Genomic DNA, 25,785 nt, shown 5'->3' with positions numbered 1-25,785 from the left:
GTCCGCAAGCACGTTGTGGCCCCCCTTGATATGCTGGACCGTGATGTTGTACTTCTGTAGCGACAATGCCCACCTCGGGAGCCGTGCACTGCTCGATGCCGCAGTGGCCACATACTGCAGAGGGTTGTGATCCGTCCTGACATGCACTTCCGCTCCCAGTACCCATGTGCTCACCTGATCCAATGCCCATACCACAGCGAACGCTTCTTTTTCAATCGTCGACCACTTCACTTGAGATTCGCTCAACTTTTTGCTCAAGAATGCAATTGGGTATTCTCTTCCTTCTGCATTCTGCGCCAGACATGCTCCGATTGCCTCCTGGGACGCGTCGGTTGATAGAATAAAAGGCTTGGACATGTCTGGTGGGCACAGAACAGCTAGAGTTGCCCGCGCACTCTTCACCTCTTGGAATGCTTGCTCTTGTTCACTCTGCCAGCTGATCGGGCCGTTTCGACGACCCTTCGTTAAGTTTGTGAGGGGCAGCACTACCCGCGAGTAATCTTTTATGTAGTTGCGGTAATAGTTCATTACCCCTAGTACGCTTCTGAGTTCCGCCTTTGTTCGTGGTGGCTGCATTGCCTCTATTGATCGAACCCTCTCAGGATCGGGACAATGCGTTCCAGAACCGACTATGTGCCCCAGGTACTTTACGCTCCCTGTGCAAATTTGCATTTTTCAGCATTTACCTTGAGCCCCACAGATTTGAGTGTCTCCAACACCGCATCGAGATGTTGGGCATGTTCGCTCATGTTTTCAGAAAAAACTGCGATGTCATCGATGTAAGCGCACGCATACGTTCTATGCTCAAAGAGAATTTCATTCATAATCCGCTGGAAAGTGGCCGCGGAATTTCTTAGTCCATACGGCATCACTGTCCAGGCGTACTGTCCACTGTCGGTCGCGAATGCGGTTAATCTTTGGCTCTGCTCGTCTAGCGGAATTTGCCAGTACCCGCGTGTGAAATCCAGAATTGTTATGCAGCATGCTTTTGCCACAGTCGCCAGGAGGTCGTCTACCTTTTTCATCGGAAAGGCGTCTACCTCTGTAATGGAGTTGAGGAATCTGTAATCAACGCAGAGCCTCACACTCCCGTCGCTTTTCGCCACACACACCACAGGGTGGGCGTAAGGGGATTCGCTGGGATAGATCATTCCCTCTGCCACTAGCTCCTGTACTTGTCTCTCAACCTCGACTCTCATCTTTAGCGGGACCCTGTACTGGTGACGAGGAGCAGGACGTGCGTTGGCCATTATGCGGATCGTGTGCTTACCTGCCCTACTTTTCCCCGGCTTTCCCGAAAACACCTCACTGTGCCGACGGACAACTACCTGGATATGACAGTCTTTTACCTCTGCTTCGCTCATGCGAACAGATACTACCGGTACCTCCTCCACCTTTCCGAACTCTTCATCCTCAAATACAACCCCGACTGTCCTTACCCCGACCGTAAACGGTTTCAAATTATTTGCATGTATCCACTTTCGGGATCCATCCTCCATCTGCACCACGTAGCTATCCTTTCGCTTCCTCTCAACTACCTTTGCCGGCCCCCTCCAGGCGTACTGCCCCTTTGACGTATCCTCATTCCTGACTAGAACGAGATCGTCGCAATTAAACTTATTCGGCCGTGCTCTCAGATTGTACCGTGTCGCGTATGCTCTTTGGTTATCGGCAGAATTTTGCCCCACCACCTCCGACATGGCAGCCAGCCGCTGACGTAGTTCCAGTAAATACTTTTCTGCCGACTCATTCAGTGTAATCGGAAGGGTCCAGTTTCCGGTCCAAGACTTCTCTAATATTGCTAATGGCCCTGTAGGGGTGCGCCCATACAGGAGCTCAAATGGCGACACTCCGGTCGTTTCATTGGGCACTTCGCGATATGCCCACAAAAGGCACGGGACAAGTCGGTCCCACCCCCGTCCGTGTTCTCCAATGACATGCCGCAGCATTCTTTTGAATGTCCCATTCCATCTTTCAACAAGGCCATTGCTTTCCGGATGACCAGGGGTTGAAAATCTAGGGGATGCCCCGAGACGGGCCAACAGTTCCTGGGTTACCTTTGCCGTAAAGTTTGTCCCCTGGTCCGAGCAGACCATCTCCGCGCACCCCAACCCTAGAGAATATTTCCACAAGGGCGTGGCACACTGCTCGGGCTGTCAACGATTTCAAACAGACTACTTCTGGCCACCGAGAGCATACGTCCATTAGACAAAGAGCATACTTGTGGCCTTTTGACGACGGGGGTTCTACTGGACCTACACAGTCCATCACTACCACCTGAAATGGGCTTGCCGGTCTTGTCAGGGGTGCTATCGGTACCCTGTCCGACTTCCTTTGTATAGCATTCTTTTGACACTGTGGGCACGCCTGACAATACCTAAGAATCTCGGTGCTCATGTTCGGCCAAAAGAATGAATTCTTTATGCGCTGCCTTGTTTTCTTCGCCGCAAGATGCCCACCAACTTCTCTGTCATGGGCTACCTGTAACACCGCCTGCCTCTTGCATTTCGGCAGAATCAGCTGTTTCACCATCCTCCCGTTTATCTTATCTGAATGATATAGCAGGCCGCTGGTTACCTGCATACCATGGGTGCCAGCCTTCGCCTGTTGCCATGAAGTTTTTAAGCTTTCATCCTCCAGCTGTAGTGCCCTAAAGTTCAATGACGTTGCTTCTCCCAGCTGTTCGTTTTCACATGGCTGTGCGACAACCGCCGCCACAGTAGCGCGTGGGTTCCCTAAATTACAGTGGTCCTCGATCTGTTCGTTTTCTTTCTGCTTGACCAGTTCATTATAGTCGCTCACTGATAACAAACAATTAATTTCATTCGCCAATTCCTCTGTCAATGCGCACAAGATGGCAACATGTGATCCCCTCCGATCAATTCTTAGTGGCACATACGCCAGCTCAGCCTCAATCTGATGTCCGAAGGCACCCTTCAATGCGACTTTGCCTCGAGGATCTACCCTTTCTTGCGGCAGTAGTGACCCCCTGACCACTGTGATGTCCGCGCCCGAAACCACTCGTGCCAAGATTATTGATTCCCCTGAAAAGAGGGAGACATCGCCCACCCTATGCGTCTCCGTCAACTGAGTGCTGGCTTTTGGCTCCCGGTCCTGGCACAGAATTTCAGCGCGGTGAGGGGTTACTTCTATCACTCTGGCTGTAATCTTCCTGGCCTCCGTCTCTTGGCATTCTCGGGCCATATGCCATAAACGGCCACAGCGGTAACAGAGGGGTGACGCTGGGTTCTTTCCCCTATCCTGCTCCCATTCCCTGCCGGCAGAATGCCCCTCCGTAGCAACATTGCGGACACCCATATCTCTGTTTCCGATCTTTACCTCAGTTTCCCGACACTCCCTAGACATGTGACCTAGTCGGCCACAACGGTAACACTGGCGTGTCATCGTATGTGCTCTAAATGGCGCATACTTCACCTCCATGGGTTCTCCCCCACGAAGTTGCGACGCCCCGGCCTCCCCCTCTTTCCTACATCCTTGGCCGCGGGCCGTACTCATGCGCGCAACGCCAGCCCCAAATGCTTTCCCTCGGCTGCTCTCCACCGCCTCGACTACTTCTGTAAGTCCGTCGATTTTAAGCCAATTTTTGTTTTCTTGAAGAGCTATCTGTCGGAGCGCGTCGTTAGACAAGACCTCTTTCATTTTATCGACCACTACCAGCTCCATCAGCTCCTCAATTTCGGTCACTTTTCTGCTGCTGATATAATAAGAGTAATAACTGCGTAGTCGGTAGCCGAATTGGCGCCACGATTCTTGCGGTCCTTTCTTAGCTGTGTCAAACATTCTTTTATATTCCGCCGGGCTTAATCGCAACTCCCTCAAAATTACCTCCTTTAGCAGTTTGTACTCAAGTATCTCCTTTGTTCCAATTTGCATCGCCATCGATCGCATGCGGTCAGTGAGGTATGGAATCAGGGTGATAGACTGCACGCTTTCCGGTATTCTGAAGGAGTGAAAAAGCATCTCTACAGAATCAAACCACCCCGGAATAAGCGACTCATCTTTCGGCATTCGAGGTAGTACACTGCTCAGCATTGTGGAGTATTTTACTGCTTCTTTCCCCTCTGACAGATCAGCTGTGCCTTGCCTGCGTAATTTCTCTGTCTCCAATTCAATTTTGGCCCTCTCTAGCCTCATTTTCTCAAGTTCTATTTCAATTTGCCTATTGGGTCCAGATTGGCCGTTTTCCGTGCTTGTCTCGCTCATTTCCCCTGTCATGTTACTATCCATCTCCGGCGACAGTAGTTTACTCTTTCCCCTCGTAAGCATAAAGCACAAAGTTTGAGAGCAGCGCTGTTCGCTCACCGTTTTTCTTTCGCTGCCTTCTCTTCAAAGATCGTCAGTCAAAACAAGTTCCAGAGTTCTCTCACAATAAAATTCACGCTGGTACGCCACAAGTCTTGTTACGAAACGCCGCCGCACTCTCAAGTCCCCTTCAATTTAAGTCCGTCCTGCTTTCCTCTGTTGGTGTCCACGATTCCTCTTCCCACCTACACTGGTGTCGAAGCTGCGATGATCGGTGATGATCGTCGAAGATCCGTCTGCTGTCTCTTGTGCCTTCTTTCTTCTTTCTTGACGTCCAGTTTTCGACTTCTCTTCGCCACCCAAGGGCAAACGTTCCTTGTGTGCTCACCAAATCGACGTCTTCTCAACCTGAGTTGCCTCTGTCTTCCTCGTTCCCGTCGCAAAGCAGCGGTCCCTTGCGAATCCTGTCGGCTGCGCTAGTCACGAATTTTTTTCCCTCTCTCTCTCTGTCGTTGTTGATGTTGTTCTCCTTGATGTTGATGCGGAGTCGTAGAGGGCGGGTCTCGTGAGTGACCCGGGGGACGTACTTTGCGACTGGTGAGTTTAGACAGGTGTGCAGGCCTTCGGATGGTGAGGCACTTGGAAGGCTTTCTTCAAGAAATTATTTATTACACATGTATATACAACTTATTTACATATGCCGAATGATTTCGGCCTCTCCACTTTAACTAAATATAAAACCTCAAAACTTCCACGACTCCGGACCACCGCCGGCCAACACACGGCCAACCCGTCCGGCCGCCGCTCAACTAACTCGCGTCTCCAACTCTACGCTCTCGGCCCCGGGACCACCACCGGCCACACACGACCGATCTGTCCGGCTGCCACACACCCAACCTCGGCGCTCTCCTTCGCGCGCACCCATCTCGTCACATTCGCGCCAAAACTCCATCCTCCGCCAATAAACAATCCTCCCGCCAAAACTTACTTTTTAGCCAATCGACGACTTTCCCGCCGTCGTTTAGAAGTAAGAGGTCACAAGGCAAAAGACAAGTAAACAATATAAAACACACACCTTGCTGTAAGCAGCCATGGCTAACTAGAAGCTATTACAACAAAAGGAAACAAACACAATTCAAAACACACGCTCCACTGTTAGCCGCTCTGGCCAGCTAGCAAGAACGAAAACAATAACAGCGCCAGTCCATCCGAGCCGTCCTGTCGTCGTCTCGGGTTTCGGACCGACTTCCTAGAAGAAACCATTCCCCACTCGCTGGGGCCGAGGAGCGCGACCCTCGCACGCTACGCCGTTTTAAGTCCTTCTCCTTTTGTCTGCGCATTCCCCTGCTCCCTTTCGGCGCCACTCCTCACACTTTACCACGACGCACGCTAGCTGCGGCGTGACAGTACCATTTGGAACTACAGCAAGCCCCTACCTTCTCACAGCCACACTTCTTCATCACTTCGAAAAGGAAAGCAGTGTCTTGAGAGAAACGGCTAGCTTACTGAAGGACTCCTTCTACGTAGACGACTTAGTAACGGGTGCAAAATCAGACGACGAGGCTATGAAAATAGCAACACAAGCAGCAGACATACTGAAAAATGCAGGAATGCGCCTGCGAAAGTGGACGTCGAACTCGGCCGCCGTGCGAAGAGAACTGAGTGGGGACTGCGCCGCCTCAGACGGGACACAAAAGGTCCTTGGTCTGCATTGGATGCCCACAAATGACCGCATGCAAATATCCCTCACAAGTGTGCAAACTAACGTGAGCACGGGGAGCAAGACGAAACGAGCGGTGTTGCGGGCGTCATCGAGAGTGTTTGACCCTTTGGGCCTTGTGTCTCCGTTTGTGGTACGAGCAAAGATACTATTTCAGAGGATGTGGGAAAAGGGGTTAGGTTGGGATGAGCCATTATCCTGTGACTTGGAAGCTGAGTGGACACATTGGTGTTCAGATCTCGTGAAGCTCAAAGAACTGCATTTCCCACGTTGCATCGTGTCGAACAATGGGATCTCTTGGCAGATGCACATTTTCTGCGATGCAAGCCCACAGGCTTACGGCTGCTGCGCCTACCTCAGGATTCAAGACGACAACGGGAAGGTGAGCGTGAGCCTTCTTTTTGCAAAATCAAGAGTAGCACCTCTGAAAGCTCTGTCCTTACCTCGGCTCGAATTAATGGCAGCCCTGATTGGAACAAGAATGGCAGCATACTTGCAAGATATAGTCCCTGAGGCAGTGCAAACGTACTTTTGGTCTGACTCAATGATTTCGCTACATTGGATTCGTAGCTCAGCCAAAAACTGGAAGCCTTTCGTGCAAAATCAAGTTGGCGAAATACAGAGTGCGAGCAGCCCAGAACAATGGAACCACTGCCCGGGTGCGGACAATCCAGCCGACTGCCTCACTCGAGGAATGAAAGCAGAGGCACTTTTGACTAACGCACGCTGGTGGAGCGCCCGATTGGCTCTCGAAAGCCTCGAATAACTGGCCATCGAATAAGTCTCTGCTCGAGAGTGACAGTATATTGGCAGATGAAGAAAGAAAGAAGCAGTCCAGCCAGCTCCTAATTGAGGCATCGCATCTGCATTGAGGCATCGCATCTGCCACCTTTTCTGCAGGCAGACCATTTCAGCAGTTACACCCGCTTGTTGAGAGTCAGTGCATGGGTCATTAGATTTGCGCAAAACTGCCGCACTGAAAACAAGAAAGCTCATGCATACCTCACGACCGAAGAGATACGTGAAGCTGAAAAATACTGGCTTAGGCAGGCTCAGGAGGAGTGTTTCATGCCAGAAATTAACGCCCTGTCACTCGGGGAGAGCTTACCGACGTCATCGCAGATAATCCAGTACCAGCCCTTCCTTGACGCGGACGGCTTGATACGTGTCACCGGCAGGCTTCAGTTTTCACCATTGCCTGAAGACATCAAACACCCATTGCTACTTCCAAAGGGCCACGCGATCACAAAGCTTGTCATTCAAGCAGCTCATCTGCGGACTCTCCACGGAGGGCTGAAGACAACAATGACAGAAGTGCGTGAAAAATTTTGGATCCCGAGCTGCCGTCAAGTGACGAAGAAGGTCATAAGAAAGTGCCCGGTGTGCCTCCGACAGCGACTCAAGCCAGCGACCGCTCCAACAGCGCCTCTACCAAGTGATAGAGTGAGCGGTAGTCATGCATTCGATGTCACTGGTATTGATTTCGCTGGATCCTTATACACGACGACAAAGAAGGTTAGCTCAAAGAGCTACATCGCCCTTTTTACCTGCGCTACAACGAGGGCCATTCATTTGGAGCTTGTCTCCAATTTAACAACAGAGTGTTTCCTGCTTGCCCTAAGACGTTTTGTGGCTCGAAGAGGAATGCCATCTCTCATTTATAGTGATAATGCATTAACGTTTAAGAAGGCATCAAAGGACATCAAGACACTCTGGAACGTCGTTCGCAGTAGAGAAACGCAGGACTACTGCAGTTCGCAGCAGATCACCTGGAAGTTCATAATTGAAAGAGCAGCGTGGTGGGGAGGCTGGTGGGAACGTATGGTAAAATCCGTAAAAGTCGCTCTACGGAAAATCCTCGGTCGTCAAAGCCTCTCCTTTGAAGAGCTTGCCACTGTACTGACCGATGTGGAAGCCACCATTAACTCTCGACCACTAACGTACAGCACTAATGAACCTGGTGAGCCATCTGTTTTAACGCCGTCCTATTTGCTGACTGGCAGGAGGCTGACAGCCCCCCCTGCAGCACACTCGACCCGTGTGCTTTCAGCCACTGCTTCGGACATTACTCGTCGCTTCAGATACCGGCAATCTATCGTGAACTTGTTTTGGAAGCGATGGCGAAGAGAGTACTTGCTGCATCTACGGTCAGCTCACACATCGGCAGCAAGTCCAGCCAACACTCTGCAAGTGGACGACATCGTCATTGTCCAGGACGATAATGCACCAAAACATATGTGGCGCACAGCTCGCGTCGTGGAACTATTCAAAAGGCGAGATGGCCACGTGCGTTCTTGCGAAATAAAGATGCCATCCGGAATGCAGTTACGGCGACCAGTGCAACTTCTCTACCCTCTAGAGACTAAAGTAAAATGAGTATACTCGTTTGGGGGGAGGATGTAGTGGAACCGGACGAGAAAGCCAGGCGCAGCTACGGTAGCATGTCCGTGTTTGCAGCCAAACTGCAGCATTCCGAGAAGGCGCGGAGCCGAAGTGGGGCCTCGACGACAAAAACAACGTATCCTGTTACGCGGAGAAACGAAAACGCGGTCCTGGAAGAATTCCCCTCAACGCCACTCGACTGTGACAGGCGCGGCCATAAATTGTAAGGCCGCGGCTCCACCCCAGGGGGGCCCGGAGCTGAAGAGGCTTGCGCGCCGACCCCAACCGGGAAAGAACACTGCTTCCAAGGGTCGAGTCGCCGACCATAAGAGGGAAAGGGGGAAGCCAGCGGCCAAGCGTCGAGTGCTCGGCCCAACCGCCCAGGGAGAAGCTCACTGTATTCCGTCTACTTCGGACGTACTATCTATTTCAGTTCACAATATAATCCTGTTTTGTTCTCCTAAAAGAATGTAGTTGTCTCTTCACTGTTGTTAAAAATAATAGCGAACCCATATAGCTTTAAAGTTATCCCACACACTACAAGAGAAAAGTATACAACCGCTGCATCTTACCGGTACTCACCTATAGAGCAGAAACGTGGAGGCTACCAAAGAGGGTTCAGCTTAAGTTAAGGACAACGCAGCGAGCTATGGAAAGAAAAATGATAGGTGTAACGTTAGGAGATCGGAAGCGGCCGGAGTGGGTGAGAGAACAGACGCGGGTTAATGACATCCTAGTCGAAATCAAGAGGAAAAAGTGGGCTTGCGCAGGGCATGTGATGCGAAGGCAAGATAACCGCTGGTCCTTAATTAAGGGTAACGGAGTGGATTGCAAGAGAAGGCAAGCATAGCAGGGGGCGGCGGAAAGTTAGATGGTCGGATGAGATTAAGAAATTTGCGGGAATACGGTGGCCGCAACTGGCGAAGGACAGGCTTAATTGGAGAGACATGGGAGAGGCATTTACCCTGCAGTGGGCGTAGTCAGGCTGATGATGATTATGAGTGTTGGCACATTTCCAATATTCTATTGCGATTCTCCGACACTCGATTATTCTACACTAATAACAAGAATACACCTATATGGGAGTAAAAAGGGAGTAAAGTCCTCTAGCGCACACCCTTTTATAAAGGGCATAAGAGGACAGCTTACTCTCTTTTTTGCTCTTTTCTGTTTAGAGTGTACGACACCTTGAAGTGTGCTCCAGATGTGCTTACGAGGGCCACCCATATGTTAGAATTTAAGCATACTTTGGGCGAATAAAATTCATAATACAAAAGTACGCTATTAATAAATTGCCAACATGGAAATGCGATCCCCTGAAACGTGATTTCGAGCACTAGGCTGTTCTAAGTCAGTTAGAAGTATTTAGAAGACTTTTTTTCGGAATTGAACTCTATTTCGGACAAATTAATTTCGTATTTATGAAAGTACACTCTGAATATAGTGAGAAGATGCTAAAATCGCATATATATTTTTATGTATTTGAAGCGTGCTCGAAGCATGCTTTAAGTGAAGTATTTTTGACGAATTTTAACCCTATATTTGAAATACCTAACATGAAATCTCATAAACCTATTTACTGCATATTTTTAGTGCATTAATGAATACAAAATAGTGTGACGAAGAAGACGAAGCAGGCAGTGGCGGGACGGGAGGAAATGTAGGCAAATGTAACATATGGGGCCTAGAGAGAAAGGAATTTTAATGAGGGAAAGGTGGAGAGGTCGGCCGATATGGGGCCTACGTTCCAGCCGTGGTGGGCAGGTGAGACGAACATGAGGAGCATGTCAGTGACGGTGAGGTTGAGACGCGCAGTGAAACCGTAAGCTTGAGAATGTGACGAAGACGACGAAGCTGGGAGTGGCGCGGGTTGGAGCACTCATGCATGGAGGAAAAAAAAACTAGGAGGGAGCATGACGTCACAGTCTTGAAGCCTAGTCATAAAAATATAATGGAAAGAATCATGGGAAATAGGCCCTCACGTGACAAGGCAGCGGTAGCTCTTAGCCGGATTTCCGTTTCGGTTTCGCTCTCTCGCTCTACGAGCAACTGTGTGACCATCTGCTTGTGTTCACTGACGGCTCCGTGGTGAGGGCAAACTGCTCGCTCGCCGCAGCGGCCACCACCCCCGAGCGACGCGTGCGATGACTGCGACGCAGTGGAGACCACATGCTCCTTCGCTGTGCCGCTTCTGCAGTGCCGCGTCGCGAGATGCTCGCGGCCTACAGGGCGCTGGGAATCATACCGGACAGTCGTGAAGCGCTCCTGTGGCCGCGCGTCAGTGCGCGCACCCGTGACAGAACAATGGTGAGCCTCTATGCGTTCATCGAGCAGGCGGGCTTGACTTCCCGCTAGTGCAGTGTACCGCGCGCGCGATTAGTCGAGACAGGACACTACGTGCGCGCGGCTATGTAGTACATACAGTTTACTTCTTTTTGTAAGTGATTGTGCGCAGTGGCCGGGAGACCCCGCGCAGGGGCAGACGTAAAACCGCCGGCACCCTCTCTCGACAGCGAGAGAGAGAAATACTTCACTGCTGCATTTCACGTCGGAACCGCGTATGTGCGCGAGCGTATTCGGCGCGACGTGTGCCTCGAGAACAGCGGAGAACGGCGGGCCCATGGGCGGGCCGAAGTCCGCCTGCCCGAGGAACAGAATCTTGCGCAGCGCGCCGGAGCGCTCGTTAAACAAGTCCGTCCGCCGCGAGCGCTCTGGAAGCCATTGCGCACTTTTTTAGAGGCTCGTTTTCTTCGCCTACTCTCGAGTTCTCCGCTTATAGCATGCGCTGAGATAAACGCTCCGTATGTGTGTATAACGACGAACGGAATTCCTCTCCATTCTCTTTATGAACCACAGTTGAACAGTGACGATCGAGGTCGCGGCCGCACCCTTTCATGAAAAGTTTACCTGCAGTTTTCTACAGTGCACCCAAAAACTCGAGAGTAATCAACAGAAGTGTTGAGACGCGGAGCCTTCAGACAGCCTCGAGCTCGGTACGCATTCCGGCGCAGCACATCACTAAAGCACAGCTGCAACACAGGCGCTGCGCTTCTGCGCTACATCGGAGCACGGACGTTCACTAAAAAACACCGTTGGTTGGCAGTCTGGTAACTGTGGAGGGCCCATTTCCCAATAGCCAGTGCGCAAAAGGGCCCTCGGCAGCGGCGTCAGAGGAGGATGGCTTGCAGAGGCTGAGCGCACTCTCTCCTAGTTTTTTTTCCTCCATGCACTCATGGTAGGCCAGCGGCCATTAAATCATCTTTTGTACAGCGTTCATCGCACCTCATTGTTCGGCTGGCCGCCACGTAACATTTGGTGGAGCTTGCAGGGTACCACCAAACTCTCATCCTCCTGGTCATTATTCTTCGGAGCCTTGTGTCTGCATCCTTACATCGGCTGCGGGTTCCTGGCCCGCGTCTTCCGGCTATGCCCCAGCCTGCTAGACCCAAACCTACCTCGCCGGCCGTTGCTCCCCCCCCCCCCCCCCCCTGACCACCCGACACGACGAACTATTTTAGTCAGGGGTGGTTAGGTCCCTCTTTAGTCAGATTAGAGTTTCTGGACTTTTCTTTAGTGATGTGCTGCGGCGGTTCAGTAGTTGTGGTCCTCGGCTGCTGACCCGAAAGACACGAGTTCGATCCCAGCTACGGCGGTCCCATCTAGATGTAGGCGAGATGCTAGAAGCCTGTGTAATGCACGATGTCAGTGCACTTTAAAGAACCCCAAGTGGTCGAAATTATCACAAGCCCTCCACTACGGCTTCCCTCATAGCCTGACTCATTTTGGAATGCTAAACCCCATAAACCATAAACCAGAAATCTGTGGCTTTCCTGCAGCCGAGGAGCGTAATTTAGAATTTTCCTGCGTTCAAATAATCTTTATTAGCGTAATTAGTTTGACCGCAAGAGTTTTTACCTCAAAAGTGTAGACGTGAGGAGACAAGTAGTTAGTATTTCAAGATCTTGACAGAATTTCTTAACTTCCCTGCTGTATTCACGAGTACGAGTGATAGGAAATCTAACAGCGTTACACTTTACGCCTTCTGTATTTCAGTATCTCTCTTGTGCGGAGCACGAAGAGGACACCATAGTGGACGGGGTGAGTATTGATACTTTACATTAATTATATTTATTAAAAAACTCTTACAGGTGCTTAAATCTCAATATTAGACAAAAGTCACTGTACTCTGAGCTGTGCTGTATTGAGTTGCTCCGTTCATGAGCTTCGCTTCTTTAATAGGCTGTTTTCAACGCCAGTTTGACACACTGCGTTGGAAAGTTACCAAAAGAAGTTCATCCCCTTGCTTTTCTCTATTCTCCCACATGTCACCCCTTGTGCACGCAACTTCACTAGAGCTGCAACTGCAGTGTCTTCACTAAGGCACCTGAAGCAAATGTTGAAGTTGGGGCTGCTTTTGATGGATTTAGTTGTTTATACTAACAATCATTTGTGGTCCTGTAGGGAAGCAGCCTAGACAGCTATTATGTAGCGAACTAGAAATGTTGAAGTTCTGAAAATTTATATACTGGTTGTAAGTCTGTCGTCTTGAAAGCTAAGATCCCCTAAACCTTGAAAAAGGTTTGTCAAGTGGATTGTTGATGGTCGGTCAACTACACAATACAGTACAGAGGTGTTGAATCTTAGTAGAGACAATAAAAAGTTTAGGAAGGTGGTAATCCAGGCACGAACGAGTCAGGAGTGTGTGCATAAGGTACACTTCTCGCTGCAGTTAGTGCACATGACTTCCACAACCCGTGTAAAAATCGGTTTAATCGCTTATGAATATGTGGTTGTGCGGTAACTCGATGTGTCCCGTGCGTTTGATGCCGAAGTAGTTCGTAACACCTATTTCTGAGCCTACAGCTTCTGTAATGTATTATTGTTTTCAGCGCGCGTAGCAGCACGAGTACTGAGCATAAGAAGACACCAACACACAAGGGCTGAGAATAGAAGTTATCGGGCCAGTTGGCGTTGCATCGTTTAGCTGCTACCGATTGCTGAAAACGATGCAACACTAACTAGACCGTCAGTTTTTCTAATGTAACATGTAGGACTTGCTGAGGTGCTTCTTATTATTCACTTGGAATTTCACGTGTCCGCCACAAAACATGCGTTTTCTTTGTAAAAATAACATTAAAACACTGCTCAGTTAAGCGCTGTTTATCTACCACACAGCCCATTCTGAACACAGCTACGAAAACAGTCATTGACTACACATAGAAACAGCCACGTTTTCAGGAAGGTGCTATGTGAAACCTGAAAGATGCAGCTGAATCCTGTGAACTCACGTGTGCAGAAATTAAAATTAGAAAAAAATTGTGTACATTGCACTTTGTGTTGAAGACTTCTTGTGAACATGCACATGCACATGCAGCGTGTAAGTGGCGTAACCATTTCCTAGCCGGAAAAAAGGTACATCGTTTGCACCGGTTTCATAAGCGATGTAATAATAAAAAATAATCACTCTGCTCACAAGCGCTGTTGGCTTCACTGCGGACGACACTTCGTGATGTGCTGTGCAGGCAGAGTGCGAATCAAACTTTATTTAAGAAACTGATGTTCGAGCTAACTGCATTTAAGGCGAAAAGCAGCGGGCGTAAAGAACCAATTTTGCCCGGACCCCACATTCGGTGAGAAGAACCAGGTCTCCAAGAACATTGGGGTACGATTTGGGTCGGGGGGGGGGGGGGGGGGGGGGGGCTTGGTTCGCACCTTGCGGATCTGCCATACGCGTGGTAGCTCGTAGTTGAGTCGATCGGGATTAAGGGCAGCGTTGGTCATTCACTATTTTTATTGCTTCTAGCCAAAATCGGGGTGGCACGTTCTGCGTATGGGCGTTACTCAGGATGTAATTTTCTTCACCATAATTTTCTTCCTTGTTCCACTGTGTCGCCGGCAGCCTACAGGACCAGGTGGTCCTGTGGACGTGTACTGCACCAGCCACGGGCGAGCTCCTCGCAAGTGTCCGCAGTGCGCCTCCGAGGTCTACACCACCGTCGATGCTGGCAAGGTTGAGGCCGCGGTAAGCATCATGTGGTATTTGGCATCTCAGCAGCACGTGTTGGCATAATGTTGAACAAGCGTAGGTTGTTGGACCAATTTGTGCATGATTACGAAAAAGAAACCATCAGAAAAGGACACATTCACAAGAAGGAGGAGCACACAAGACGCTAGAAACACAACCTAATTTTACTCGGTGAAAATTGTCACAACAGAGCAGGGCAAACAATGTCGTAAGCAACAAACACTCGGCCAAAAAAAACAAGAAAAAACAATTGGCATTGCAAGTGCCGATATCTCCCATGTCCCAAACTATGTCCCGTGCATGAAATTCTGTTTTCTTGCAGTAAACGAGACCGAGCTGTTGCTGAAGCATTGAGTGTCTACGCCTTGATTTCAATTGGTTCTAGGATTTATCGTTCTGTTTTTTCGCAACTGCTTTTTCGAAACGAGTATTCACTTTCACGGAAACACCGCAATTGTCAGTTTTATTCTGGAATAGAATCTGGGTCATCACGCCCAGCCTAAATCAGCCGAAGTGCTGCAGTTGCATTACGTAAACTAACATGCAGAGGCAGGGGTCTCAAATACCAACACTTTGCATTATGTTTGAGCATGGCTTCTCATTGAAGGCGGCTGACACTTTTCCTTTCACACCTTTTCCATCCTCTGCTTGCGTCTGAAATGCCGAATGATGCGCGCGCGACAGCAAGCATACGTGCGATGGCAAAACCCCAATTAACGCGAGCATTCAACGCCGATGAATATGCTTAATACTTTCTTTTACAGGTGGACGCCTGCTACAGCAAGAAGGAGGCCGCACATCCGGTAACGAAAATTGCTAACGTTCAATCGTGCTGGAAGTTGCAAATGCAGTAGTATATATAAAAAAACGCCACTGTGGCTGTTGGGGCAATTGATTGCCCAGCTACTCAAAAAAATCCTGTGCACCGAGCTTTACTGTGATCTGCGTGATAGGAAACACGAAATAGGAAAATAGGAAAACTAGGAAACACGAAATCCTGCTCACGTTACATTTGTGCCTGAGAGCTCAAGCGTGTAAGTTGGCAGCCTTGTTATGTTCCGGGCTCGCTGGCTGGAGACTCTTGTAGAAAAAATGCGCCACCCAGTTTCTTTCGCTCAAAGCGGTACACGGCGCCAGCATCAGGTGCAGCGATGATAGTTGCACACATAGCAGAAAGTGTAACCCCAGGCCGACTGATTTAGGGGTAAATTTTTCGAATGTTGTTGCCGGAAGCAGCAGATACTTTTAGAACAACCCTGCTAAACATATACATGATCTGCCTCCAAAAATTTTCCTTCGTTCTCACTACTCCATAGAGTCTGGACGATAAAGTAAAAGATCCGTTATACAACGTGGAACTAATAATGTGCGCATTCAGTCATGTGTTACCGTGTTGCTCTTAATGCAAATTCATCTGATTCACGGACCTGTAACACGGGTTTGCGCGGTTGTACGTCTTTCATAATGAAAATACCCTTTTTGCTACAGCTTCAGGGCATCGTGATTACCTTTTGACAAAGGAGTAGGCAGGAAATAATGATCAACGTCTATTTCCTAAAAGTCTGGGTGAGATTGTGGCCCTCGGCGCGAAGCGGGAGATTTGGGTATAAAGCTATTATATCAGAGCGCATTCTCTTTCCAAGGAAACGTAACAAGTGGTACGGGTTTTTTAAGGCTTGCTACAACGCTCGAAGACATGCCCCCCCCCCCCCCCCCCCTTAATACACAGAACAGAAATTGCACGATACCGGCTTTTTATTTCCGTTTGTGGTTATGTGAGTCACTTATGCGGGTACTGAATAGTGCAACGGAGTTGCAGCAAGCACGTGGGTGGGGCTATCGAGAACTTTGCAAGGTTCTTTTAGGACGCTCAGTCGCATCACCTTCGCCTTTGTCTACTTCGCATGAATAGCCCTGCAATGCTAGACACGCGGGCCCAGTGAGTTGAATGCACGCGTTCCACGATGTTAACGACCACTCTCTCCCCTATAACAAGCGAGGTAAGTTTGCCACCACTTTTCGCTCTGCTTTGAATATTACTACCTCGAAACGCAGGGTCACTTTGCAGAGACGCCTGATTACTTGCCGTGGTATCTTTTTTGGTAAAGACTAACAGTGTGCGATAGAGCTTTTCCTTTAATTTTATACATAATTACCGCCCTTTAACAACGCCCGCTGACTTGTTCTGACACAAGAACACACGCATACCAAGCCACACGAGTTCAGTAGTGGTGTGGTAACATGTAGTATGATTCGTTAGAAATTACGCAACATTTGTTCCATTTTTTACAGCTCTACAAAGAATACACGGGATACCTGGGACGGCTGCAGGCCACCGACAATGCCAAGACGGTGAGTTTTCAGATCAATCAGGTTAACGAAATTATGTCCGAAAGCTTGTGTCTGAGAGTGCGTAGCGAACGGCGAACTAAATTGTTCACAAGTAGCGCGTTGCGCTTTATGCTTAGCTTATCTTGCCCAGCTGCCGCAACTTTTATCCTCATTCTCTTTCCTCCCTGAATACTCTCGCATCTACATGTCGAGCAACGTAAACATGGCATCAGCACAAAGAACACCGGGGCCCAGGCTGGAATACTCGAAGTTGCTTTGGAACACATACAGTATACACCTTGTTTTTCGCGAGCTCAATAGTTTGAAAGAATTTGGCTATTGTTTCAGTTTGAAACTTTTCGCCAGCGCCACATATCGCGAAGCACATGTGGCAGGCTACTTAGTTCTGACCCCCTCCTCCCTCCTCCCCGTTACCCAAAATCTGCAAGGTTAACGTATCATGCATGAGCATGAACCATGTACTGTCTGGGACAAAAATTTGCGGGACGCGAGCTCTTGGAAAAACGTTTAATGTAGATCTCCTTCGCTACCTAGTCGCCTGATATTATGTGAAAGTGTTATATGCCGAAGTGCTTTTTCTTCTGGTAACAATATCAGGCGACTGAGTAGCGGGGTGAAGCCGCAAAAACTGTTTTCCGGAGAACTCGCACCCCAAACTTTTGTATCTGATAGTATCTGCAATACCTGCAAAGACAGGTGCAAGGCTCATGCACCACAGTGCCGTAATATCGTGGAACTCAGCCCAGGAGGAACTTCAAAGTAGGCAAAAAGGATTGGTACTGATCTCTGTTGCGGTATCTCGGTTGCGTTCGCTCCACCACCACACACTTACCCACTCAGTTCGACGTTGCTCGTTTCATATACGTTGTGTCGAACATCCTAGACAGTTCCAACATTTGACAGGTGAATGACAGAACACGATGGATAGAATTGCAATAATATAAATATGAAATAGCCTAATTAACCTTTCTAGTTAGACCGCATAAATCAACAAAACCGAGAACGAAATTGGTCGAGTTGGGGAATCGAACCAGGGTCTCCGGAGTGCGACACGAGCACGCTAGCCACTCCGTAATGCCAGCTGAATGGTTTGGAATGAACAAAGGCGCGTCTAGCTAATACGGCGTCTTCGTTCACTCCCATCTTCCCCCTTTCCCTTACGGCGAGGTGCAGGTGTCCACCCAGATATGCGAGAGAGATACATTTCCTTTCCTCAAAAAATAAATTTACCGTCCCGCAAGGCGTACAGCCGAATTGGCGATGGCGTTCTGTAGACTCCCTGGCAGCGTTGCAAGACACTGTCGCGTTCCACTCTTACAGGCGAAGCTTAACATCTTAACCACACATCAGTAACACACGCAGACAGCCAATGGACGCGTCATTCGCTGGCAGCACTTGAATCATCATTCACAACCACATTCGTGTGCAGAATGCTGTACTCAGGCTTTCGCCTTGCACCACTTTAGTCGCCAAAGTGACTCCAAATTTTTTTGCAGTACAGTATCAGCCAGGTCTTAAAAATTAATTTAATTCTTAAACTCACCTGGTCGAGAGGGAGAATACAAAATCTTACGCGCACAAGCTGTGGAACGCTGCGATCGCTTTTGTGGTCGTAGCCGTTTTCAAGAGTTTGCATGGATAAGACAGACAGGAGTTGGACATAAAGACGCAATGAAGCTGAAAACGAGCGAACAAGAAGAACGAACAAGAACTTGGGTGACGGGCTCGGAAAGTTACCTTTTAAAACTGCCGTTGAGCTACCAGTCGTGGAAAATGAAGAGCATTTTTTTTTAAACAAGGGCTTACTCTCAGCCGAAAAATATCACTGTTATGAGCAGGATCTATCTGCAGATGGGACCAACCTGCTGGGTTCTCTCGGAAAATCATAAGTCGTCTTGTTGCCCAAGTTAATCGTGTGACGTATGTTTCTCGAGTTACGCAATGTGCAAAACACGCGAAAATTACGTCATTACGAAAATTAGGTTGTTAACAGTAACCAAAAATTACTGGGAGGAGACTCAAAGTTACTAATGGCTTGTCTGCTCATCATAGTTTCCCTTGCGGTCTCTATGCTTTTCCGACTGAGCGAATGAAATTCTATAGACTTAAGCTTGAGATGTGCTTCACAGCAGAAGAGCTGCACATAATGATAGAATCAGGACATTTATATACAGCGGCTGATAGCAAGATGGTGCATCATATTTAGTGATCATAAGTCAGCTGTGAAAAAACTTTGAAGCCGGTTCAGATTATGATATAATCGATCTTTCGTTGGATCTGATACCCAGGTATGAATCACTCGGGAAGCACCTTGAAGATGAAGTCCACTATACTTTCGCGCATTGCAGCATTTTAGGAAACTAACCATAGTAACACCGCGTGGTTACTCAAGGAACAGAAGAAAGCATAAAGAGAATATCGTCGCAGTTGCCTTAAAGGTAAAGGTTATGCCCGCCTATTTGGTTTGTGCTCAGAGAAAAGATTATTCCATCAGCACCATTTCTTGTAACGGACCCTTCATTCGCTTGTGCATAAACCAGCCAACAATCCTAAAGCGCCTTTCGTTTCTATTTACTCCGCATACCAAACCAAAATTATATTCACACTGAAATAATGATAGTGATTGTGAGCTTGAAGATGTTTCTAGAAGTGGGGCCTAATACATCGCTTAAATTAATTTTATTTATTACCCTTGAGAATCCCGTGAGCAACAACCACAGCACTGATTCAGCACGCAACGTTTTTAGAGGATAAACGTAGTCTTTTTATCTTTATCGCGTTTTCTTATTATGAGGGGCAAAAAATTATTCAGCTGCAGAGAGGTCATTTACTTGGACCACGAATATTAAAGCGCACTACCCTTCCACATCCAAACGCACAGATTAGTAACGATGTTATTGCTGAGCTACACGGCAACTCGACGAAATTATTTTGGTTCTAATGTTGTGGCCTTAGCTTTTTCACTTGCGTAAGCACTGGCGCTGGGCTTTCTCTCAGACTAAGGCGGTCACTAGTTCCTGTTGATTCAATTAAGAGGTGCTATAAAGTCACTATTCACGCTACAAGAGGGGAAAAACTTGCTGAAAAAAGAACCAATGTACAATTTCTGTTCTAGTTCCAGGAAAGTGAAGATGCAGCCGCAGACCGTATTTTGCAAGTGCATGCGAATACTTCCACACGCTCTCCGAAAATGCCAAATTTGTTTTTATGCTGCGTTCCTGCTCATGCATTCTTAGTGCCCCTGACCTCGTTTTAAGTACAGCTTTGAAACTTCGTCGCATTTCTCTTTAAAGTGCCTTTCGAAATGACGAAAAAGTTAAATGCTTTATAATCTGAAGCATGTAAAGATCTCATCAGCTAGCCTTCGAGAGCTTGAATGTCGTCTCCGGCAAATGAGGCGTTGTTTAATGCGGCTTAGTATACCGTTTGAGGGGAGACAAAGAGAGGATTTAAAAGAGCGCTAAAATGAAGCCTCTGGCGCTCTAAAGTCCAGAGCAACGGCACAAAACTTTAAGCCATTAAGCTCATTGCTAGTACTTTCGTGATTTCGGTATGGTGTATGGAAAAAATCTTTTCAGCACAGATATGCATTGCTTAATGACTTTAGTTATTGCACCTTCGGGCGCCTTATGCTGTTCTAATCTGCATATCTCATGTATAACCGAAAACTACAAAGGTTGTTAATGCGCTTCTCATTGTGGGACATAACTCAGCTTATCAATTTATTTAAGTGCACTCGAAAATTTATCCGCTGTGCTCGCAAACGCAGAGTGTTTGGTCCGCGCAAACTGCGCCAGATTTATTACAAGGCACAGTCTTTGTCAAAAGTTTAGAGCCCAGGGGGTGTACTTCTGAGCCTTGCAGTGGGACTCCTGAAGCATTCTGGGAAGTCCTACTCATTGAAGGAGGCACAACCAGAAATCTTACCCAGAGGAAATTTGGAGCGCTGGATATCCATCACGAACCACACAGCGAGGCTCAGAAGCAAACCCCTTGGGCTCCAAACTTTTGACAAAGGCTGTACATCCTTTCTAAACTTAAAACAAAAGGACATGTTGAAAGTGGATGATGTGGTGCACTTGCTATGTTAGTCAATCTGCGGGTACTTTTAAAGATCGCAAAAATAATTTCCTTGGGATGCGGCATTTGCTTTCTCATGTCCGTGAGCCAGCCCCTGCGTGGAAACAACAGCTCGGCAAAGATTCGGGCCTTAACTCTCGTGTTGTTGGTGATATCTTCAGCGACAAAAAGTTTTCTGACACTCGTTTTGTGTTCGCCTTTCAGAAATGCCTTCAAGACGTCCTCGGTGCTCAACGTGCGGCCGCAATGCCGGCCAGTCAGGGTGGGAAGAGTGCGAAGAAAGGCTGATATTGAAGTGGTGAAGAGCAATAAAATCTCGTCTTAAGCCACATGGTTCGGTGCAAAGCAGTTCAACAGAATTACTCAGCAAAGCAACGTTCAATTCGTCACGCTGTGTTAGTGTCTATCGGGTACGACTGCTCACCCCATGGACGCCAGACGCTACAGCGCCATTTTGAAGAAAGCTTGCGTGGAAGAACGCACGTGCACTGTGCGATGTCCGTGCGCGTAAAGAAACCCGGGTAATGTAAATCGATTGTAACCATGCTTTTCACAGCTCATGTGACTCTTTGGAACGTTAAACCCCACTTACCATGCCATGCCGTACCTATGTTTGACGATCACGTCAAACAACTTGGCCTTTCCGCCACAGGGGTAAGGGCAACATGGTGTAATATCAGCTGAACTGCAATATTGACGCAGCGCTCGCGACTGTTATCTTTACATTGTCGTCTTGTTCTGCGAAGTTCTGCACACAACCGCTTATTCGAAATATTGTGTTCTGCGAATACCCTAGCGATCATCGCGAGTCTTAACCTAAAATAAACAATCCCGATGTTTTAGGTGGTGACAAGCCCGGAAATTGCGGAAGAGCACGCAATAATGAATTCATTCTATATATAGAGAGCATTTGTTGAAGAAACACTTGCTCCAAGACTGGCACTGGCGCAGAAGTTTTCAGGCAGGTGCTTTTTTTTGTTTGCAAGCGTCAACACTACCACAACCATAAAAAATACAAGAAAGCTTCACCTTGGTAGCACAAGACGAGCAGCTGGCAAACTCTCGACAGGTTGCTAATTCGATGCCGCATTGCGGAAACAGTCAACGGTTCCATTTGATATTGGTTGATTCCTTTTTTGTACCAACATGCAGGCTCCGAGTGCAGGAAAAAAAATCCTATGTCCGTGTTGTATCCAGCAAAGGAATAGCAGCCACAGCCTAAAAAGTGCACTCCCTGTATATATAATCACATTGTCCGAGCTCTCACTGCAGGGCTATGGAAAATTTAGCACCGAACTCAGTGGCCATATGATTGGTGAACGATACGGCTAAATTTAGAGTCAACACTATGTAAAGGTTGCATACCCAACAAATCTGGACAGAAGAGGTTTTGAACGAGAAACTGTTCATTATAAGCGCAATTTTTTCATGTTAGGGAAGTTCTCAATAAAACAATGAATATATGCTTATTAACACTTTTGATACCGTCAAAAGCTTTCCCCCTTGGTTTTCTATGGAGAGTTAACTCTTCGATGCGATTGATGAAAACACGATAAAGGAAAGAATTTGCTATATATCAGAAGAATGCACCATTACCTGCAATATTTCTGTAAAATTATATAACAATTGTATAACTTAAATTATATAACGTAAGTATAACTTAAATTAGATAACAATAATATAACAATTATATAATTCAGGTAAGCTTGGGTAACCTTGGGTAAATTCGGAGGAGCATGGTGCCAGCTGTGCCAGTGGTTGCTCGGGCAGGAGAAAATTGTTTAGTTAAGTTTGTGGTGTATAACGTCCCAATGCAACTCAGGCTATGAGGGACGCCGTAGTGAAGGGCTCCGGAGATTTCCCCTACCTGGGGTTCTTTAGCGTGCACTGACATCGCACAGCACACGGGCCTCTAGAATTTCGCCTCCATCGAAATTCAGCCGCCGCGGCCGGGATCGAACCCGCGTCTTTCGGGACAGCAGCCGAGCGCCGTAACCACTGAGCTACTGCGGCGGGGCAATTACGCGCAGTGCGATGTCGGCGCGCGCAGAATTTGTGATGGGACAGCGTTAAGGAGCTCGTATCGCAGAAAATCCGTCGTCGCCGTCGTCGATGTCTTTGTCTACGAGCAAAAAATCTACTAAAAATCAAAAGAGAAGCGACCTATGAGGTAGGCAGGCAACCTAGGTCACCTAAGTTTCAGAAGAGGGTAAATACGGTCTGGTTGGTACATGTTTTACGAATTGGAAAAACAGCGCAATGAAAGACGACACAAGAGAAGGACAAAACACCAGCGTGTAAGTTTGTGGCGTCATCACTACCTGCCCCCCAGGTTAAGAGTAAGCTGCGCACCGTGGCAGGTGGCAGTTAAATTAATGATTGGTCGCGAGAGGTTGCTCGGGACGAACAAACTCGGTCGCTCAAGCCCCACCGGTGGCAGCGCCTTCCACGGCAGGGCAGAGGCGCACCCCTTAACGGCTGAACCACGGCGCCAGGAGTGGGGAGGACATTTGCGACCTGCGGGTCTCCGCTGCGTGTCAGTCGCCATCGCTGAAGAAACTTCTCGGGTTGAGTTTGCTGTTTTAGCCCGACCATGCATGATGCCATTCTCGGCATTGACTTTCTGCGCGATTGTGGAGCAACGGTCAACTGCGCAGCTGGCGAAATTTCTCTGCAGCGCAATATTGTCTGCGTTTCGGCAAGAACAACCTAACACTAGCGACGAAGTATTTTATGGGGGCACTTCACCGCTCGGAACTCGGTCATGATTTCGCCCCTTCTTACGCAGGCTTTTATTCTACTCTGCATCACGGCACCGCCTCCCTGCTTCAACAAACCCCCCGGATTCGTCGGCTTCATCGACTTACCTTGGTACCCTTCCGTCACCGACCACGAAGAACTTGAAACCTGCCTTTTACCGCCGTTCCCGCCCCCTGTCAAGTATAACGCCTGGCAACCTGGCGGAACTATCAGCGCGGGAGATACGCATCGACTAGAAAAGACGCATCTGCTCTGGAGCTACTCGGGCACTGCACCGCTCGGAACTCGGTCATGATTTCGCCCCTTCTTACGCAGGTTACTTACCTGCCGTCCTCGGCATCCGTCCGTTCAAATGACCCGTTCTTACTCCGGCGTCGTGCCCCCCCTGAAATGCTCGATTATGTTCACCGGATACTGCGCCTTTCATGTTTCCACTACTTTAATGCATTTCTTGTCTTTTTGATGCTCGCCAGTCAGCTGATATTGAACTTAATCCTGGGCCCTCTGTATCATTACAGTCTATTTCTGAAGCATTCGCTCGCCTCGAACAATGTCATGCCACAATAATTGCTGAGTTGTCAACTATTCGCGGTGCCCAGTCTAACATACTAGAATCTGTGAATCATCTGTCTCTGCGTGTCGATGATTTGGAAAGAAATGTTAGGAACAATCACTCGAGTAGCCCCTGCCCACACAATAACACAAGCCAGAACAGTACTGAACTTTCGTTTGAAATTAAACAGCTCGCCGAAAAATGTAATGACGCGGAGAACCGCCTTCTTCGAACCTTATCTTTTTTGGAATTTCGGATGTAAAACATGAAACATTGGCGCGATCTGAAGAGCATGTCGTTTCCTTCTGCAGCGAGAAACTAGGCGTGTCAATTGATCCTGCTGACTTCGGGCGTGCGCACCGAATGGGACGTTACATGGACGCAAAGAATCGTCCCATTATTGTAAAATTTGCGCGTTTCAAAACCAAATCGTCAATTCTTTCAGCTACATCTCAGCTTAAAAACTCGGAGTTTAATGTTCGTGAGGATTATTCAGCCCGTGTTAGGTTGGCCCGAAAAAAACTTTTTGAGTATGCTCAGCAAACTAACGCTGCGTTAAAGATGCGTGTCAACAAGCTTGTTATTGGTAGCAAGCAATACGTGTACAATGACACAACCGATTTTGTAACACAGCTGTCGTCGTCATAGCCATTACCACCACCTCCTTTCCGCCGTCTACGTGCCAGTCCTCATAAATCGCCATTAGCAAACAGAGATGCACGGGCATCTGGGAAAATGACACTATTATTGACAAATATCCGCAGCGATGGCGTAGAGTAGCAGCGATGGCGTAGAGGTAGAGCATCCGCCTCGCGTGCAAGAGGACCGGGGTTCGAATCCCGGTGCCACGCAATTCTCCACCGGATAAAAAAAAAAAACTCCGCGTGTCGATGGAATTGCATAACCAGGCTTGGAGTGCGGCCTGATTTCGGTGACCAGAACCGAAAACGCACTTCCTCAACAGAACAGGATTTGGCCACCCTGGTGTAGTACTTGGCCACAACCTTCTATGAACAAACCAATTAACAAACCAATTAACCCTCGGCCCTCAGTCCCCAGCGGCTGCGGAGCAACTGACCAAGGCGGCGGTCAGATCTGTGACGCAGCGGAGGCTGCTAAGAATCTCTGGCTCCGGACAGGCCGCCATTGGAAACTGAACCTGGCAACGTTTAACGCAAGAACCTTATCAAGTGAGGCTAGCTTAGCAGTGCTGCTGTAGGAATTAGCCGGTATTAAATGGGATGTCATAGGGCTTAGTGAGGTTAGGAGGACAGATGAGGCGTATACAGTACTAAAGGGCTGGCATGTACTGTGCTATCGTGGATTAGCAGATAGGCGAGAACTAGGTGTGGGATTTCTCATAAATCAAGATATAGCTGGCAACATCGAGGAGTTTTACAGTATTAACGAGAGAGTGGCAGCTATCGTAATTAGGCTTAATAAGAGGTACAAGCTGAAGGTGGTGCAGGCCTACGCTCCTACATCAAGCCATGATGACCAGATAGTTGAAAGCTTCTATGAGGATGTGGAATCGGCAATGACCAAAGTAAAATCACAGTGCACTGTACTGATGGGCGACTTTAATGCAAAGGTAGGTAAAAAGCATCTGGAGACAAGGCGGTAGGTGACTATGGCATAGGTTCTAGGAAT

General features: G+C 48.3%; 1 protein-coding gene across 1 annotated transcript in view; it reads left to right on the top strand.

The window, feature by feature from the left end:
* Window positions 1-21,148, top strand: part of LOC149360660 (uncharacterized) — a 72,101-nt gene extending 50,953 nt beyond the window's left edge. Inside the window, exons 10-14 of the mRNA XM_089572449.1 lie at window positions 12,419-12,463; window positions 14,265-14,387; window positions 15,155-15,193; window positions 16,683-16,742; window positions 21,027-21,148. Of these exons, the coding sequence (XP_089428575.1) occupies window positions 12,419-12,463; window positions 14,265-14,387; window positions 15,155-15,193; window positions 16,683-16,742; window positions 21,027-21,110 (351 nt within the window). The 3' untranslated portion in view covers window positions 21,111-21,148. The remainder of the gene's footprint in view (window positions 1-12,418; window positions 12,464-14,264; window positions 14,388-15,154; window positions 15,194-16,682; window positions 16,743-21,026) is intronic.
* Window positions 21,149-25,785: the final 4,637 nt, after the last annotated feature.

Source organism: Amblyomma mixtum, chromosome 2, assembly GCF_055824585.1.
Source record: "Amblyomma mixtum isolate Tamu chromosome 2, ASM5582458v1, whole genome shotgun sequence".
In the NCBI taxonomy this organism is placed as follows: domain Eukaryota; kingdom Metazoa; phylum Arthropoda; class Arachnida; order Ixodida; family Ixodidae; genus Amblyomma; species Amblyomma mixtum.
Note: the sequence above shows the minus strand (reverse complement) of the source record. Positions and strands in the feature narration are given on the sequence as shown.